Raw genomic sequence first — 16,495 nt, 5'->3', positions numbered from 1 at the left:
TTAAAAAAAAGAAACCATCACCAAAGTACAGTATGAGATCAAGTCTCAGAAATAAAAAACAACCCCCTACTACTCTCCCCCCTTAGCCCACGTATTTTAAGAGCCTCTCATTCAACATATTTTAAAAAGAAGACAATTAAGTTCCAGCAACTGATGCACAGCAATATGGCAAAGCCTTATCAAGCAATTGTGAAATTCTCTAAGTTTATTAAACAGGTTTAGTCTGAATTATTTTCTCTGTAGAAAGTAAGCCTGCCTGTTTGGCAAGATCTCAAAATTATTTTCATGATTTCTGAATAACATAAATATGGCAGGTATAAATAATATTTGTAGCTGTCAGTCCTGAACTTCTTCATGCACAAAGGGATCCCAGTTTATTTTTTCAACTCTTTTGTGATACTGTATACTGTTGTAAGATAATAAGTTACAATATTGTAACAACATTTGTTTCAAAACTAAAATTTAACTTTTCCCAACTATATTGACCTGGAGCCTGCAAGAGTGCACACCAACCCAACAGCTCTCCTGACAATTTTTCAACAAAGCTCCCCACTGAATCAGAAAACTGACATGAATTAATAAGTAATTTGCTAAACTGTGACCTTTGTGGAGGGCTGATAATGGGGATTTCAGTTAGTGATAGCATAGACTGAGCTTCAAATTTAGAAATCGTATCACTTTCTACACAGTCTCATATTTCATTTTTCAAATCTCTGCTTACACCATATGGCAGTTCAATACATGCAATACTTTCTCAAGGAAAAGATCCGCCAATTTTATCTGTCCTTTATTTAAAAATTAATATAGACTCTATATTCTTTCTCCACTGACTTAAATTTTCCAAAACATTTCTTTCCCACCTGGACAGAAGCAAATACAGGAAAGTTTCAGCAAGCCTGAAGACAAGAAGCCAGAGTGGAAACTACATGCAGCAGAGGAATAGCTGTGATAGCGCTGCCGCAGAGCAGTCCTATCTGTCTAGGTCACTTAGAGCCAACAAGATAAATTCAAAACATTTCTAAGAGACATACTGTACTAACAATGTCCTTTAGCTTGTCTATTCAAGGAATTGTCCAATGACATTGTTCCAAATTGAAGTTACTGCTTCTTATGTAACTATACATGCCCCACACACTCTTCCTGACTTACCAGAGGATCTCTTATCTGAGAAACCCACTCCATTATCCAAACACGTGCTACACCATGGGACTGACCTGTGATCCCTGCCCAGACAACCAGCCCTAGCCAGGCACTGGGCTCCTGCAGCTATAGCTGAAAGGCAGAAATTCCAGACAAACCTCTATCTTACTGCTTTTATGCTACATACATTGAATAAAGCCAAACTGTGATAAATACAATATCCAATTAGGTTAATGTATACCAAGTAGTTTAGAATTCACAAAGCTTCTTGTGGGAAGAGCAGCCATAAATAAAATGCACTAAATGAAAAGTTTTAAGTATGTTTTAATAATGTTATAGAGCCCCCTCTACAACAATAGGTGACTGGAAAGATTTCTAGAAAGCACTTCAAATCATTAAGGCAGTAAGAACCACACTCAAAGTAAAACACCTGGACTTGTTTTTAGGACAAATTAACTGAATTATACTGCAAATGTGCACCCCAGGATGAGCTGAGTAACTAAGCCATTGTGTATGGGGTTGATAGCTGGCTGAAAGAAAGTTACATCTATCTACCAAAGAAAACACTTAAAATTTCATATTAAAAATACCAGCAGAGCACATCTCAATTCCTCAAGGAAATATTTATCATTCAAGGAAACTTTTCAAAACTTCAGCTAAGTAAGCAGATGGAAGGAAAAAAAAAAGTTAGGTAGTTTAATGCCATATATTTGCTACCATTTGTTTTAAACTCTTGGCTCTGTCAAACCCCAGGCGTTTCATTTACTACCTTTCCCTTCAATTTCAAGTTACATACTTCCATAATTCTATTTTGAGGGGTTTTGTTTTCTTTTTTAAAAGAGGGGGGAGAAAACAAAGCACTTAGCCAGCTAGTATTATGAACTATATTTAAGACTCCTTGACACAGAATAACAGTGCTGTCTGTCCAGACAACACACACACACAGCACCTACAAAACTTGTGTCTGAATCAGTATCTATAATATCAGTCAACCTCAGTTTTTTGTACTGACTTCCATAGGAAGTATGGATATGTGCAATACTCAAAAGACAGAGGCTCAGACATTATCCCAAAGCCAGAAGATATTTATGCAGTGCTTTAATGCATCCCTGTGAAGAATGTCACTCTAAATGACAAGGACTGTGCTTTAATCTTAATTGTTGTTTAATCCACTACAAATGAAATTTTTTTCAAGGATATTTTACCTGCTGCATCAGGATTACTTATTAGTCTAAAACAACAACCAGCTTCATCTACAAGAAGTTGGTTCTTTTCTTTTTCGTTCTTTTCTTTTTTTCTTTCCTTCTTTTCTAGTGAAAATATTCCTAAAGTCCTGAAAATAGATTGTTTGACAGCAAAAAAAATATTGGGTTCACATTAAATAAAAACTGTTGAAGCAAGCAAGGAAAGATGGGCAGTCATAGAAAACCCTCTGTCAATTCTGCACATGGGAAGCAGATCTCAAGTGAGCCAGAGAGCAAAGATAAGAATCTTCCTCTCAATGGCTCCCTTAGTGCTGAAAACAAACCTTCAACAATCCTAGTTTTTATTAAACAGTTCAGGAGATTTGCTCTGAACAGATTTCACAGCAATCCAGGTCTGTAACAGAGCAGCTATTGTTTTATCAAGTTCTTCTCTGATGTAATGAAGCCACCACAGAAGTCCCTGAATCCACGTGCAGTTTTGGATGCAAAGGGTAATCAGGATTTGTCAAAAGGGATTTTTACAGCTCTCTCAAACTTGATGAAAATTATTTCAATCTGCTATTTGGAGAACAGGCTGGTTTTGAGAGAATTATTTCACTGTATGATTACAAAGCACATAATTCAGTTGTTTAGGGATTTTTTTCCTGCAGATTCATTTAATTAAGAATACCCTAAATTCATGAACAGAATTTAGCATGATGAAGTGGTGACTTTTAACCCTGATGCACCAGAATAGAATCCACAGACCTAATCTTTTTGGTATATTTTTATTACATTCAAATTCAATCTACTTTATCCATATCATTGGGAAAGTTAACTTCTAACTGCAATACAGGTCTTTCAGTGGAAAATTCAGAGTAAATGCAGCCTATTTTGAAAAAAAAATTATTTAATTAATAGGTTAAGGTCTCCGCTGCTCTGCAGTTAGACCAGCCATAAAATTACTCCTCTTTTTCAGAAAGTATTACATTTGAAAATGTATACACCACCCCCAAAAGGCATAAAATAAATATTAATATGCACCTAGAAAATATTTCACAACTGATTCTACAGTATGAGTTAGCTCAGGTCACTATGGAATGAACCATCAATTGATTTCAGAAGACAATCACCCACTGGTGTAATTTCAAACTGGCTTTTCTCAGCTGATATAACAATAAACACCTTCCGAGTCAAGTGCCCAGCTATACCAGATACAGTAATTAAACTTGCCAAAACCAGAGACTCCCTGAGACTGTGTCAGCACAGCAGATGGCAAGCTGTTCCTGAATATGCCTTCAGAAAAGCTGAGGGGAAGTAAGGAGAGAAATGCATTTTAATTATTTTCCAACAACTTTCATTGACAGAATTTTGAATTTTGGTAGGGGAAAAAAAAATACTGCAGAAGGCAAACCAGTTTCATTGCTGTGAGCTGAAGTAAATTGATTTTGAAATAGTTCACATTCACAGTCTTCCCAACTAATGAAATACCAAACTAAAAAATTTTACCCCTGCTAAAGAATCTATAAATTACTTCCTCTGAGTTCACAGACCAATTGCATTTTGATGCATTCCATAAAGTATTTCAAAGCATATACTGAAGTTATGACCTAGAAGCAACAAACTAGTGTGTTTTCAATGGAGATGAAAATAATTCTTTACTCTCTAAAACTTAACTCCACGGATGAAAGAAAAGGATAGAGAAAGAGTGTGTGTGGTTGTAACTACAAGAAATATAGCCACAGCTTTTCAGCCAACATTTTCACTCTTAATATTCACTTTGTTCAAATGAGATTAAAACAAAGTAAAAGCCAAACAAAAAAATCATGGCAAAGTACTTAGGAATGTCTGCAAGCCTGTCATACAGTCTCTGCTTCTTTCTGATAGGGTTCCTCACCTGAAATCCACTATTAATTGTGTTGAATGACCGTATAAACCAACCTCAAATCTCTTACATTTTCAAACATCCAGCCTCCCTTCCCTTCCTTATCCACAGTGATACAATTGTACAGCCTGCATCCTCTGCAACTCCCGCAGCACCAGAGATTTTGCTGCAGTCTCTGGCCATTCTGATCCTACCAGATGCAGACTGCAAGCCTACACATTCTCTTAAATAGGACCAGCAGGAAGGTAGAGTCAGCATTCCTACTCACCACACACACAGAATGATGCCAAGTCTTTTTAAGTCGGTCAAAACATCTCTGTGGCTATGAGGGCTGGTGCCTCCCCCTGGTCCTTTCTGCAGGGACAGATGGGACACACTGTGCTGGCTGCTGAAAGCCCTGCGCTTCCTGGCTCACCAGAGCTACATGAAAGGATTCCTCCGGCTCATACCTCACATTTCTGGCAAGTGCTGGGCTTACCTTGCACGTGCCACAGAGGGTGTATGAACAGACAATCCTATAAACTCTGGATTTATTTTTGGAAGGAATGAGGCCTGGGGGCATGGTTTCAGCAGTAAAGCAACTCACACAGTCGGGATGTGGTTGCTGTCCTCCTCAAGAAGCTTCCAGTCCCTTCCACATTCACACAGGGAATACAAGTCACAGATGCAAGAAAGGAGGCAGTGGTGGCCACCTCTGGAAATAAAGCAGTGGGAAAGGGTGCATGTGACCAGCCAAATAGTTAATCCTGCCCTCAATTTGCTTCTGCTTTGTTCCCTGATGAGAAACCTCAGCCCTGGCAGCCGCTGTTCCTAGACAGCTTTACAAGCTGCAAACTCCTCACCTCGTGCAAGGATGGACTGCATCGATATTTGAGCTGCAGATTTAAGGGAAGTCCTCCCTTTCTAGTTCATGAAGTGCATGAACATCTGATTAATTCAGTATGTGCTGAAGCACATTACAACTACAAAAGCAAACTGGAAGGGTGGATGCTGTTTGTCCTGCTCTACCACTTTCTTTGCCTGTTCAATTTACAGATCTGACTTATTTTTCATGTCGTACAAAGAAAGACACTTCTCTATCATCACAGCAAAGATTCTGGTGCCTCCTGACTTAACTAGGCTATTATTAACTCACTAGAGCAAAGGAAACTTGTTATCACTATGGAATTTTTGACATATCTGGCCTCAGACAACTCTTTGAACATATATTAAAAAAAAAAAACACGAAAGCCTTTGCTCATATAAATTATGGCAGATCAATAATATTGCTCTGAATAGCATGAGTGAAAAGGAAGAGCAACAGAACACACTAGTGGGCACATGAAATAGGAGACAGCACCAGACCACTGCTAAGGATGATGAAATTTCACAGAACATATGTTTAGACAGAGTATCCAGGAAAACAACTTTATTTTTATAATCAAAATTACTGAAACTAGGAAAGAGGCCCATCTGCAAACACACAACCAAAGACCCACCTGAAACAGATCTGGAAGTTTGGATTCTCCCTGCCCGTACACACATGCACACCAGTGTGCCAGTATTTGTTAGGCACAGTAGGGGAAGCAAACCTTTTGTTCAGCTCTAGAGTGATCAGACTTCTTGAGTGATTAGAACAGACTGGAGAAAGTAGGATGAGCTGGCATAAAAGCAAGCCAAAACAAGAATTTGCTATAGTTCACCTACTGCCAAATCACAAAGACTTCAGCATTTTTAAATACAGCTCATAAAAAAGAGCTACTGGATTCAGTTACACTTGCAGTGCCTGTCAAGACAAAGCAGCAGCTCTCCTCACAGCCAGCTCAGCCTGCAGCTGGCTCAGTGCTGACTACAGCCCCACCTCGGGGTACGAGAACCCTGACAGCATTCGAGAGACATCCATGTACCTCAACTCTTATCAGAAGATAAAGTTCTCCATTAAAACTATTCAAGTAGTTTCCGCTTTCTATCCTAGAAAAGTGAAAAGAAGAAACTTAACTGAGTTTGTTAAGGAAATGTGAAAGGAGCTAATTACTGTCTGAAATAATATACAATGTTTATTTAGGCACTTTTTTAAATTTCCACCCTGTTTTTGAGGGTTGTTTGAGCTTTCTATGCTTTCAGAAGCTCTTCTATGTTAAATACCACAAGTCTAAATAATTACTCAGAAACTAAATATATTATTTTTAGAAATAAAGTACCCTCTTTTTTTTTTTTGGTTTGTTGGGTTTTTTTGATTTTGTGTTGGTTTTGGTTTTTTTTTCTCAGAGTAGGGGAAGCAACTAATTAAATAATATTGACAGACCACAACACGATTTCACATGGAGAATGTTTTCTATTTATGGTAATTTCTTCCAGCATACTAAAAACAATGCTGAGTGGTATGTGGCACAAAGGGCTGTCTGAGCTGTACTGCACTAATACCTGGGACAGGCTCCTCCCTGGCCCGCTGGGAGAAGAGTGAAGACAACCATCCTAGAGAAACAAAAGACACCAGCAGGGAGGTGGAGGTCCTGGCAAAGCCAAGAAACACAGGAGAAATATTGGCTTTCAGAGATGCAATTCTTCAAATGATAAAGCGAGGGTGCAGTCAGAGAAGACAAGTTCCTATTCTGCCCTCCCACCCATTGTGCTGCTATTTCTCCCCCACCTGCAGTTGTGCATTTGCCCTCTGGGAAACTGATTGAGCTCCCTAAACCAGCAAATTACCCTCAGGGAAAAAATAAAAGTAGGCAGCTTTAGTATCAGAATGAACAGATTCTGATGTAAACTGGACAGAAAACTAAAGCACAAGAAAGAATCACATGGCCATGATCAGGGTGGGAAGAAGGGAAGTAGGACATCCCCTTTGGTAGCAGAAAGATACTGGGTTAGCAGAAGAGCTGAGCTGATCTAAGCATATTGCCAAGGTACATCAAAATAATCCCCAAAAGCACACAGGCTCTAGGCACCCAGGGAAAAACTACAGATCTATCACACAAAAAGACTTATTTTTGCAATGCCCATACATCCTGATATTCAGGAAGGAAAGGAAGTTGAGAATGTATTTCTTTATTTCTCAGAGAGCTGCCAGTGAAGCAAGACCATATTGCCTAAGGTCACATTTTGGAGGGGCAGATACCCTGTGTTTAAGAATACCATTCTCATCTGGCACTGAAGATTTGTTCTAATTCATGGTATAATTAACATTCAACTCCTAATACATTAATTACTAAAGATTTTTCTTGTCCTACATGCAAGATCTTTATATTTGCCAGAAAACCCCCAAAAACTCAGTAATGACACCCAAGAGGATAGTCAAAATTATTAACCTTATCTCAGTTGTGCTAATTTTTCTACATCCTCTTTGCAGAGAGAAACGAGCTGTTCTGAAACCCTCTTGGTCTCCACTGAGCAAGCCTGGGGACTTTGCCTAATTAGCTCCTGTGAATAATCCTGCCCCTCTCTGCAGAGTCTACCTGTATTCTGCAGTTTGCCTGTGACCAGAAAACATCTTTCTACAGCCTGAGAACAGGATTTCTCTGAAGGCAGAAAAGCTTTGGTCTTGCACATTTTCTACATCGGGAAGAAAGCACAGCCCAAAGTTTACTGCACCATGCTGTCCAGCAGAGTGCTGTGATTATACAGTACCAAATATTCTCTTGAGGGCCAGGAAGCACCGAACACAACCGGAGGATACATTCACACAAGGACTCGTTTGTTTGCAGCCCTTGACAGCGCAGAACGTTCACCTGTAACACAAGCTGGCTGCCCAAACCAGGACAAGGGTGATGAGAGGTTTCTGCCCGCTTCCCCCATATAAGCAACATAAAAGGCCACGTTGTTTCACTAAAGCATTTGAAACAATTACGGAGATGTTAATGGTGAAGAGTCACGGAGTTGCACATGGAGCAGTAAAATAAAATTTATACTGAAAACTGCATGCAGACAAACCGTGGGTTTTCTACAGCTGAAAATTAAACAATCATTTTTCTCCATAAGACTTTTATAAAAGAAACCAAGACTAAGAACAATTGCTTAATGAGGCAAAGGCATAAATCCTCATCAAGAGCATTTCTGAAGTTGCACAAATTAGAAGGGCGAAGGTTATTTAAGTGGTTATTTCTGTTTTTCAATGCCTCTGGCTGCAAAGGCAGCTGATGCCAGTTTAAGAGGTAAAAGTCCATCCCAACCTCCACATCTGTGCTTAGTGGCCCTGGCTGAGGCCAGGTGAGTGCTCACAGGGCTGTCCCCAGGGCCAGCAGCAAAGCCAGGAACACCCTCAGAGCAGCAGCAGGGTCTGCAAAGAGCAGCCTGTGAAAGCAGGAATGAGCCTCTTCCAAGCAGCTCTGCAGCCAGAGCCACTGCCACACCAGACAATGCCACGTTCCTAGACAGTTCTCTGGGATATTTGTCAGCTAAGGTACCAGGGATTTATTATTCTTTCCCTAATGCAAGGTTACTACCATGAGCAGGAGTTCCTTCAACATGAATCTCTCTCAAACTCTTCATCCAGAAGATCATCTTCAGCCACATAACTGTTCTAATGCCTTCAGATGCAGTTTTATTAAACTTTCTGTTTAACAGGTTTCTGCAAACTACAGACAATAATGCAGCCAGGGAACACAGGTGAAACTGGTAAGATTTTGACATTTAAAACATCATTAACTGCACCTACTCTTGCAGATTAACTGATTTTTATAATTGAAGAAAAAGTTAATTAACAATTCTGTAATTACACAACTGGTATTTTTAGGTTCTAATCATGTGTCACTTAAGCACATGCATAATTTAACCTATCCAGGTGACTGAAGTTATGCCTAAAGACTAGCATGACCTGCAGCAGCACCAGGGACAGGCTTTGAAAGAAAACTGTTTTACTAACTAGAATCCTGCATTACATTAAAAGCACAAAGCCAATCTACATGCAATTTTAGCAATGTTGTACAGCAGCATGCCTGTCTTTGAACCTGTCCACATGGCTGCTGTGCTGAGCTCTGGCACATACATTAGTAGAATGCAGCTTTGGTTTCTCCTAACTCAAAGAAACAGGTTCAGCTTCCTGAGAAAGTCAAACAAGAATGGGAACAGCACTAAAAAGCAAATATGCTGCATGCTAAGAACACTGAGGAAAAAAAAATCCAGCAATATTCTGTTACATGAGACAAGTTACCAGCAGTGAATCATTTGCCAACAGAAAAAAACCTAATGGGAGGGATCAAACTCATCTTTGTGCAGCTCAGTTCTGAGGCAGACTGAAGAACAGCACATCTGGTAAAAACAAGTGATCTTGAATCTGTTAGCACACATTCAGAAAAGCAGGTCAAGAAAAACATCCTCTGTGAAGAAGAATTTAGATAAAGGAGTATTCAAGAATAGCCACCATGAGCTTGCAGTACAATTAGACAAGGCTACAAAGAGATTTGGTTTATACTTTGAAAGGCCATGGAACCTGACTTGTGTGGGCACAGCTCCATCCATGCCTGTGAGAGCCAGAAAACATTCATGGTCCATACAGAGTAACTGAACACTTCCTAATGCAATAGCACAGACCAAACCTCGGGCACCTTGGAGCAAGTTTCCAATCCCGCTTCACAGCTCAAGTCCAGGGTGCCACAATCCCATTTTCCTAAGCCTCTGCACATGATCCCAACCTATCTCATACCAGCGCCAGCATTTATGCAGTCACATGGAAGCTGGTTCAGGGAAATGACCAACAAAATAATCCCAAAAAAAACCCCCAAAAACATCAAAACAAAACAAAACCAAAAAAAAAAACACAGGCGGTGAAGGGAAGCTTACTCAATTCAGATCCCCAGTGACTGAGCACAAGGAAGCACAAAGGGACAGGTGAAAGGGAGCCAGCCAGGTTTTTATAGGAGTTTTGTGTGGATTACAACACACCTTTAAGAAGAGCTTTGGGAACAGCTAGCAAAGGGCTTGAACAGCAACCCTTAACCTGAGGTAATTACCCTGCAACACATCTCAAGCATTCCAGGTCAGTCAGAAAAGTTATTGTCAATAAAATGAGTAAGAGTGGGAAGGACCGGGCTGCTAAATAACACTACCTCTAGGAAAGCACAACCCTAGAAATTTTTAAGCAATAAGTGCTTGTGAAATTAAGTTCTCCTAACAAAGCATCTGGAAATCCATTTGCAGAAGGCATAAATGTAGATTTATTTATTAAACTTAAACTTTTAGAGCCAAGTTTTTCAAGTCCACATCTCACAAAAACTGCAGCATTAGACAAAAAATTAGCAGACATTTGGATAAGAACCATCAGCCAGGGACACCTTGCAAAATTCAACACAGCATAAGTCAGGGGACTAGGACTACAAAGTGAAAATTCTTAACAGAGGTGACAAGAATCAAGTAGATAAGGCAAAGAAAATAAGTAGAGGTAAGTGGAAACAAAGCAGGGAAGAAAAGCTGGGATTCAATTACAAAAACCATTGTGCTACCACCGACTAAGCTGTAACAGACACTTTCCCAGGCTTTGAGGATTACAGAGTTATGGTGAAAGGCTGAACACCTAGATGAAACTCATTTAGAGTTGTAACTGAGAAAGTATTTTCAAGCAAGCATGATTTAGTGTAACACAACAAAAATATACTTCATCAATCAACCAAAAGGTTGTCAGTAAAAAATCAAACAAAAAAATTAAAATCAGCAAACCAGAACTTAATCTCAATGTGCCAATTCTCAAAATTACAACTTCTTTGCTTTTTTTTTTTTTTTTCTTACATCTGCTCAGTTTAGCAGTAAACAATTAAAGGCAGAATCCAATAGTACTGGGAGTCATCCAGACCAGGCTTTGGGAATCATGACAAAGAAACAGAAAGCTTGACCAGGCTGTTACAGATCTTGAAAAAGAGGTCCAATGCTCTCCAAATCAAAAAGAGGCCTCAAATTCTTGCTATTGAATTACTATCAGTAAGTGTACACTTTACATGTGTATAATTTTCACAAACCATAAGCACACAACTGCACTCATTGAAACTGTGTATTGGCCTGGTGCATGCTCATTGCAAAACACATGATATGCATTTAAACAAAATAAGTGTTTGGTGTTGGACTGTATCTGATGTATATTAGGGCTCTCCACAGACAGGCTGAAGTCCCATAAAAGCTTCACAGAGGATTTACAATAGCTGTTTCTGAAGTTGGATGACCTAAAAACATCAGTTGTCCAACTACATGCAGCAGCGTACTACCTTGATTACTGATTCAGCCTCTAAAATTCTGATTTTGAAGCTGTAGAAAGATCAACAGATATGTTATCACACAAATCTTCTTCCATCCTCTTTGAGCTGAGAACAAATGAAACACTGACGTATATTAACTCAGCAATTGCACATTTGCAATACAAAGTGTTCCAACATTTCAGAAAAAGTGACAACAAATGCATGAACTAGCTTAAGTTAGAATGAGTTTGTAAGACTCTTCAGGGAAAAAAAAAAACTTATATTGCTCTAAATAATATAAAGATTAAATAAACTAACTGTAATGCAACTCTTAGCATTTACAAAACACAGAAATCCCCATAATTAAGGTTCCATCCAAGCCTACCATTTCAGTAGCATTGGAACTTTGCTTTAGTTTAGGGGCAAAAACTGCATAAGTTATAAATCAAGCTTTAATGTGCTGTCAGTTTGATACCATACTTTAAGTTCTCCTTGGCAATCAATCACATCTATCTTACAGACTAATCCTGCAACATCCTTATACCATATGCTGTCAAACACTTGCCACAGTTAAATATTCTGCCCTTCCATAAAGCAGCTTTTCAGAATTAGCAGCACCACTATTAGCAACACAGTTATTTTATTCCCTGTATTCCGGACACATTTCACCCAATTTTTGGGAAGGAAAAAAAAGTCATACACAGTTTCTCTCTTGTTTTTTTGCATTTCATTGTCCCATCAGAAGCTCACTTGCATTTCCTTCTTGGAAAGATCACAGGAATAAGAACTGTCCTCTGCTCACCTGACAGCAGTTAGACCTGCGTGGTCCCTTCTTCTGTGCAGAAGTTATAATAGCTGGGGGGAAAAAGCCAAACTCAGGTTGTTCTGTGGGTCGAGCACACCTGGCAGTTAAAGTGGCTCACATTCTACATGCCAAGCAAAATACAAGTGTAAAGGCTGAAATAAACTCACCAATCATCATGAAAACTAGAGCTCCTTCCATCAGTGAACAGCTGTGATGGAGACTGCTCTTGGAATCCCCATTGCTGCCCAGGTCCCACCCAGTTAGGGTGCAGCTGGTCAGCTGCTTAATGACTGGCTGCAACCAAAAAGACAAATCCCCTCCTGCACATCCTCCCTCCCCTCCTGCACAGCAGCAGGGATGCCCAGCTAATCCTGTGCGGAGCCAGGACCGGGAGCAATCCTGGCCAACACTAAGGTTTTGGGAGTTTACTTTCTCTGTTCTTTTGTTAGATTAGTTTTCTATTACTTAAAACACAAAAACATCTATAATTTAAGCATGAGAAAAGCCAAGCTTCTTATAATAAAAATAACAGAAACCAAAGACTAGGTAGACCACTTTCAGTGCTGGCTGTATCACGATATATGACACCATCACCTGAACATTCTCATCATGTGAGGAAAGCAAATGGATTAAATAATAAAAAAAAAAAAAAAACAATAACAAGACTGCAGAGACTACAATAGAGGAAAGAGGGATCCAGGCCAGAGAATACAACGAAAGTGTGCAACAAAAGTTCAAGTTTACCACAGGTCAAGTGGACTATTTCTTGTAGGACCAATGAAGCACAGATTCACTTGTCAGGGGCCACAGCTATTTGTCAGTATCAGAGCTAAAAAGTGACATAGCTATAATAATTATGTACGTATCTTGCCCAAATACACAGAGAGAATGAGATTATTCAGTAATTTATCTGATGAGAAGTCAGCTGCTGAAATTTCAACCACTAAAGGTAAAATGCACCAAGACAGAATTACTTAGAGACACAAGAAACATCACCTCAAAACCAAAACTTCAATTCTGAAAAACACACACACTGATTTTACTATCAGTCTGCCCTTAAAAAAGTGGGGAAAAGAAACAGAACTAATGTTGTTTATTTCAGGAAATAAACAGGGCATGTAAACATCACAGCCAACACAGACACAGCTGAAAGAAATTTGGAATTCCAAAAGAAAGAAATATCGGTTAAAAAAAAAAAAAAACAAAAAAAGACAGACATGTTTTTCAGGTTAAATATTTTGGCATGAGAAGTACCATTTCATATTGTCTTGGTATTCCAAAACCTTACAATATAGAAATTCATTCTCAAGTCTTTCAAGACTGCAAAATTCTATCAAGTATCTCTCTTCACACACAATTTTTGACAAGTCCTCTTAGAGATTTATTTGCAACATTTCTGGTGTCAAAGCACAAACCAGTATAGCTGAACTCTATGGTGTCAGAGTCAGTTATTGAAGTTCAAAAAATATTGTTCTGTTCAGAAACAGCTCATCTGTCCTGACTGTCCACGAGGATTGAATGGTTAACAGAAATGCACCTCCTGAATGGGCCATGAAACAGAAGCATGAAAAATTTGGGTGTTGGTCCAAAGTTTCCAGGAAAGGGAAGCACAGCAAGTGGCAAAGATAACGATGAGAAAAAGAAAGGACTTTGGATGCTGCAGTCCATCACCAGCAGAGCGGGGAAAGCTGGGCTGATGGGGCAAGACAAAATGGTAATGCAGCAAGACTAGTTAGGCAAAGCCTCAAGGGACAAGAAAATAAATGAAAGTTTAAAACACAATGAAGTAAGTCTCTCCAAGATAATCCACGTGGGGAGATAGATGATCTGATAAAGATAGTGTGAGATAACTGTCAATGCAAGGTGATGTTTCAAGGTGCCTTTGTATGACAAGTGAACATTACCCTTCCACTGCTGAGCTCAAGCAAGCAAAAAAGTATCAAAGTACAACATCAGGAAACTAAAGTACAAACAGTCCGAATTCAGCCTAAATAGCTCCACATGCACAAAGGTTTCCCCCATCCTGCCTTGAAATAGCAAAGTCAAGAACGGCCTCCTACCAGAAGGTATGAAGGATGATCTAGCAGACACTTATCTCACCCACACAGACACATTTAAAAAAAAAAAAAAAAAAAAGACTGAACAGCCAGAATTGCCACATTGAACAACTCACTCCTTAGAATAATTCCTGATTTAATATTGGACACCGTCCAGCAATTATTCAAAGTTGCTAAATAGTCATGGAGCAGCAGGGAAATTTTTAGCAAAATGAGCTCGCATAAAATGTCCTATATTCATCTCAACCAAAAGACCAGTTTAACAGAGGTTTCAAAACATTTGGAAAACACACAGCAAATATAAAACACTGCAAACACACTACATTGCCAGAAAGGCTGTTGAGTTTCAAATTTACAGAACTATGATGGTTAAAACCAATCTACGTTTCTAGGCTATGTCAGCACCAAGAAAACCACCCACCAGAGCTAAATTTAAAAAATTAAATAAAAGAACCCAAATCCCCCACTCCTCAAAACTAAACCCAACACCAAACCACTTCAGGTGAGAAGAGCAAGTCCCACGCAAGTGGCAGATGCCAAGCACTCTTAAGTCAGAATGCAAGGTTGGATTTTCAGCTTATTCCTAGAGGAGTGCTGGATTTGCAGTTTCTAGAACAACACAGCCCACATTTCCACACTGGTCACAGATGTATTCAGAAATCAAAGATTCATGGCCACCAATTCCCGTGTTTTTTAAGAAAACACCGTGAAATAAAACAAAGCATTTTACTAGAAGTTCAAGCAGACTGTAGAAATCCATATATTTAGACTTTACACTTATACTTGCAAAATTACTTGAAAGCACTTGATGCGATAAGTCACCCTAAATTCTTTAAATATTAAGGAATAAACTTATACGGATGAAGAACCGTTTAACAGCCAGAATATAGAGCTGGATTTGAAACTGTGTTTTCTTTGCAGACACTCATACAAGTCTAGGTATATATATGCTCCCTCATGTTGAAACAGCAAAAACCAAATAGGTGTAAAGATCAGAAGGGAAGGACTGCTGCAGCCTTGAGAACCACGCCGTGCGAATTCCGGTTTCAGAGCGGACCGCCGTGCCGAACGGGCGGCACTAACGGGGAGCTCCGTGTCCGAGAGGCGCGGTGCCTGCGCCGCGGGACCCGGCGCTGCTCGGGCGCGGAGGGACCGGCGGCCGCTCCGGCACCGCGTGAGGGCGGCGGCGGCGCGGGGCACTCCCGGCCGGCAGCTCCGGGCGGGCCGGAGCGAGCGGGGCCGGCAGCGCGGAGCCCGAGCGTCCCCTCCGGCCGGGCAGCCGCGGCTCGGGGCGGCCGGGACCCGCGGCAGCCGGCTGGGACAGGTCTGATCCGGCGGCCCCGTCCCTGCCCCCTCCCCGCCGGGCGCGCCCGGCTCCGCCGCCGCGGCACCCCCGCACCCCGCGGCTCTCACCATTCTCCTCAGGGCCGGGCTGGGTCTCGGCGCCGACTCTGGTTCTCCTCCCGCCGGGCAGCTCCTGCTCGTGGTTCGGCGTCGGCGGTGGCGGGGCCTGTCTCCATCTATCGGGGCTGGGCTCGGCGGCAGCGGAGGGCTGGGTGGGGAGCGGCCGGGCGAGGACGACGCTCCGGGGACGAAGGGAGGCGCGGGACGCGGAGGACGGCGCTGGTTCGGCTCCGCACCGGGACTCAGGGCTGGCGGCGGTCTCGGCCCGGCGCCTCTTTCTCATAATTGTGCGACTCGGCCGGCGGAGGAGCCGCGGCGCTGCCGCGTCAGCGCGCACCGCCCCCGGGAGGAGGGCAGGGGGCGGCCGGGGCGGTGCTGCCGCCCGGCTCCCCTCGGGGCGGGCCGTGAGGGGGGTCTCTGGCCTCTCCACGCGAGGTCCGATACCCGCAGAAGGCGTCAGTGGCTGCCGGTGAGGTGAAGGCGGAGATGTTCCAAATGGAGCTTCCCGGGAGAGAAACCCGCCTGGCGGGGAAGGCGCGGTTCGGAGAGGGGCCCCGCACCTCCGCAAAGGCGGCGGCTGCGCGGCGGACCCGAGGGCGCGGAGCCGCAGGAGGGGCCGCCTCAGCCCGGCTCCATCCGAGCCGGCTCCTGCCCCGGACAGGGACCGGCCTCGCTCCCGGTTGGAGCCTCAGGGCAGCCAGCAGCGGTAGCTCGGATTAGTTCGCGGTTTTCTTGCCAGCCCTGCTCGCACATGGCAGTGCCGCCATTAGCACCGCGTCGGAGGCATCTTCTAACAGGCCTGAGGCAAACTGGAGGAAATTTCGTTTTGGAGGAAAAAACGAGGATGCATTTCTTCCACTACAGTCAACTCAGTTTAC

At 41.9% G+C, this 16,495-nt stretch overlaps 1 protein-coding gene across 5 annotated transcripts in view; it reads right to left on the bottom strand.

Moving 5' to 3' along the window:
• The window catches only part of TRPM7 (transient receptor potential cation channel subfamily M member 7), a 51,587-nt gene extending 35,642 nt beyond the window's left edge, over positions 1-15,945 (bottom strand). For 4 of the 5 annotated variants that reach the window (XM_072933696.1, XM_072933697.1, XM_072933698.1 and 1 more), the window contains exon 1: positions 15,627-15,876. In XM_072933696.1, the coding sequence (XP_072789797.1) occupies positions 15,627-15,629 (3 nt within the window). In that variant the 5' untranslated portion in view covers positions 15,630-15,876. Of the gene's footprint in view, positions 1-15,626 lie in introns of all 5 variants that reach the window. The other variant, XM_030280946.4, reaches the window with a different exon arrangement.
• Between the last annotated feature and the right edge of the window lie 550 nt (positions 15,946-16,495).

The sequence above is a fragment of the Taeniopygia guttata genome, chromosome 10, assembly GCF_048771995.1.
Source record: "Taeniopygia guttata chromosome 10, bTaeGut7.mat, whole genome shotgun sequence".
Classification (NCBI taxonomy): Eukaryota; Metazoa; Chordata; class Aves; order Passeriformes; family Estrildidae; genus Taeniopygia; species Taeniopygia guttata.
This window is presented reverse-complemented; position numbering and strand designations above follow the sequence as displayed.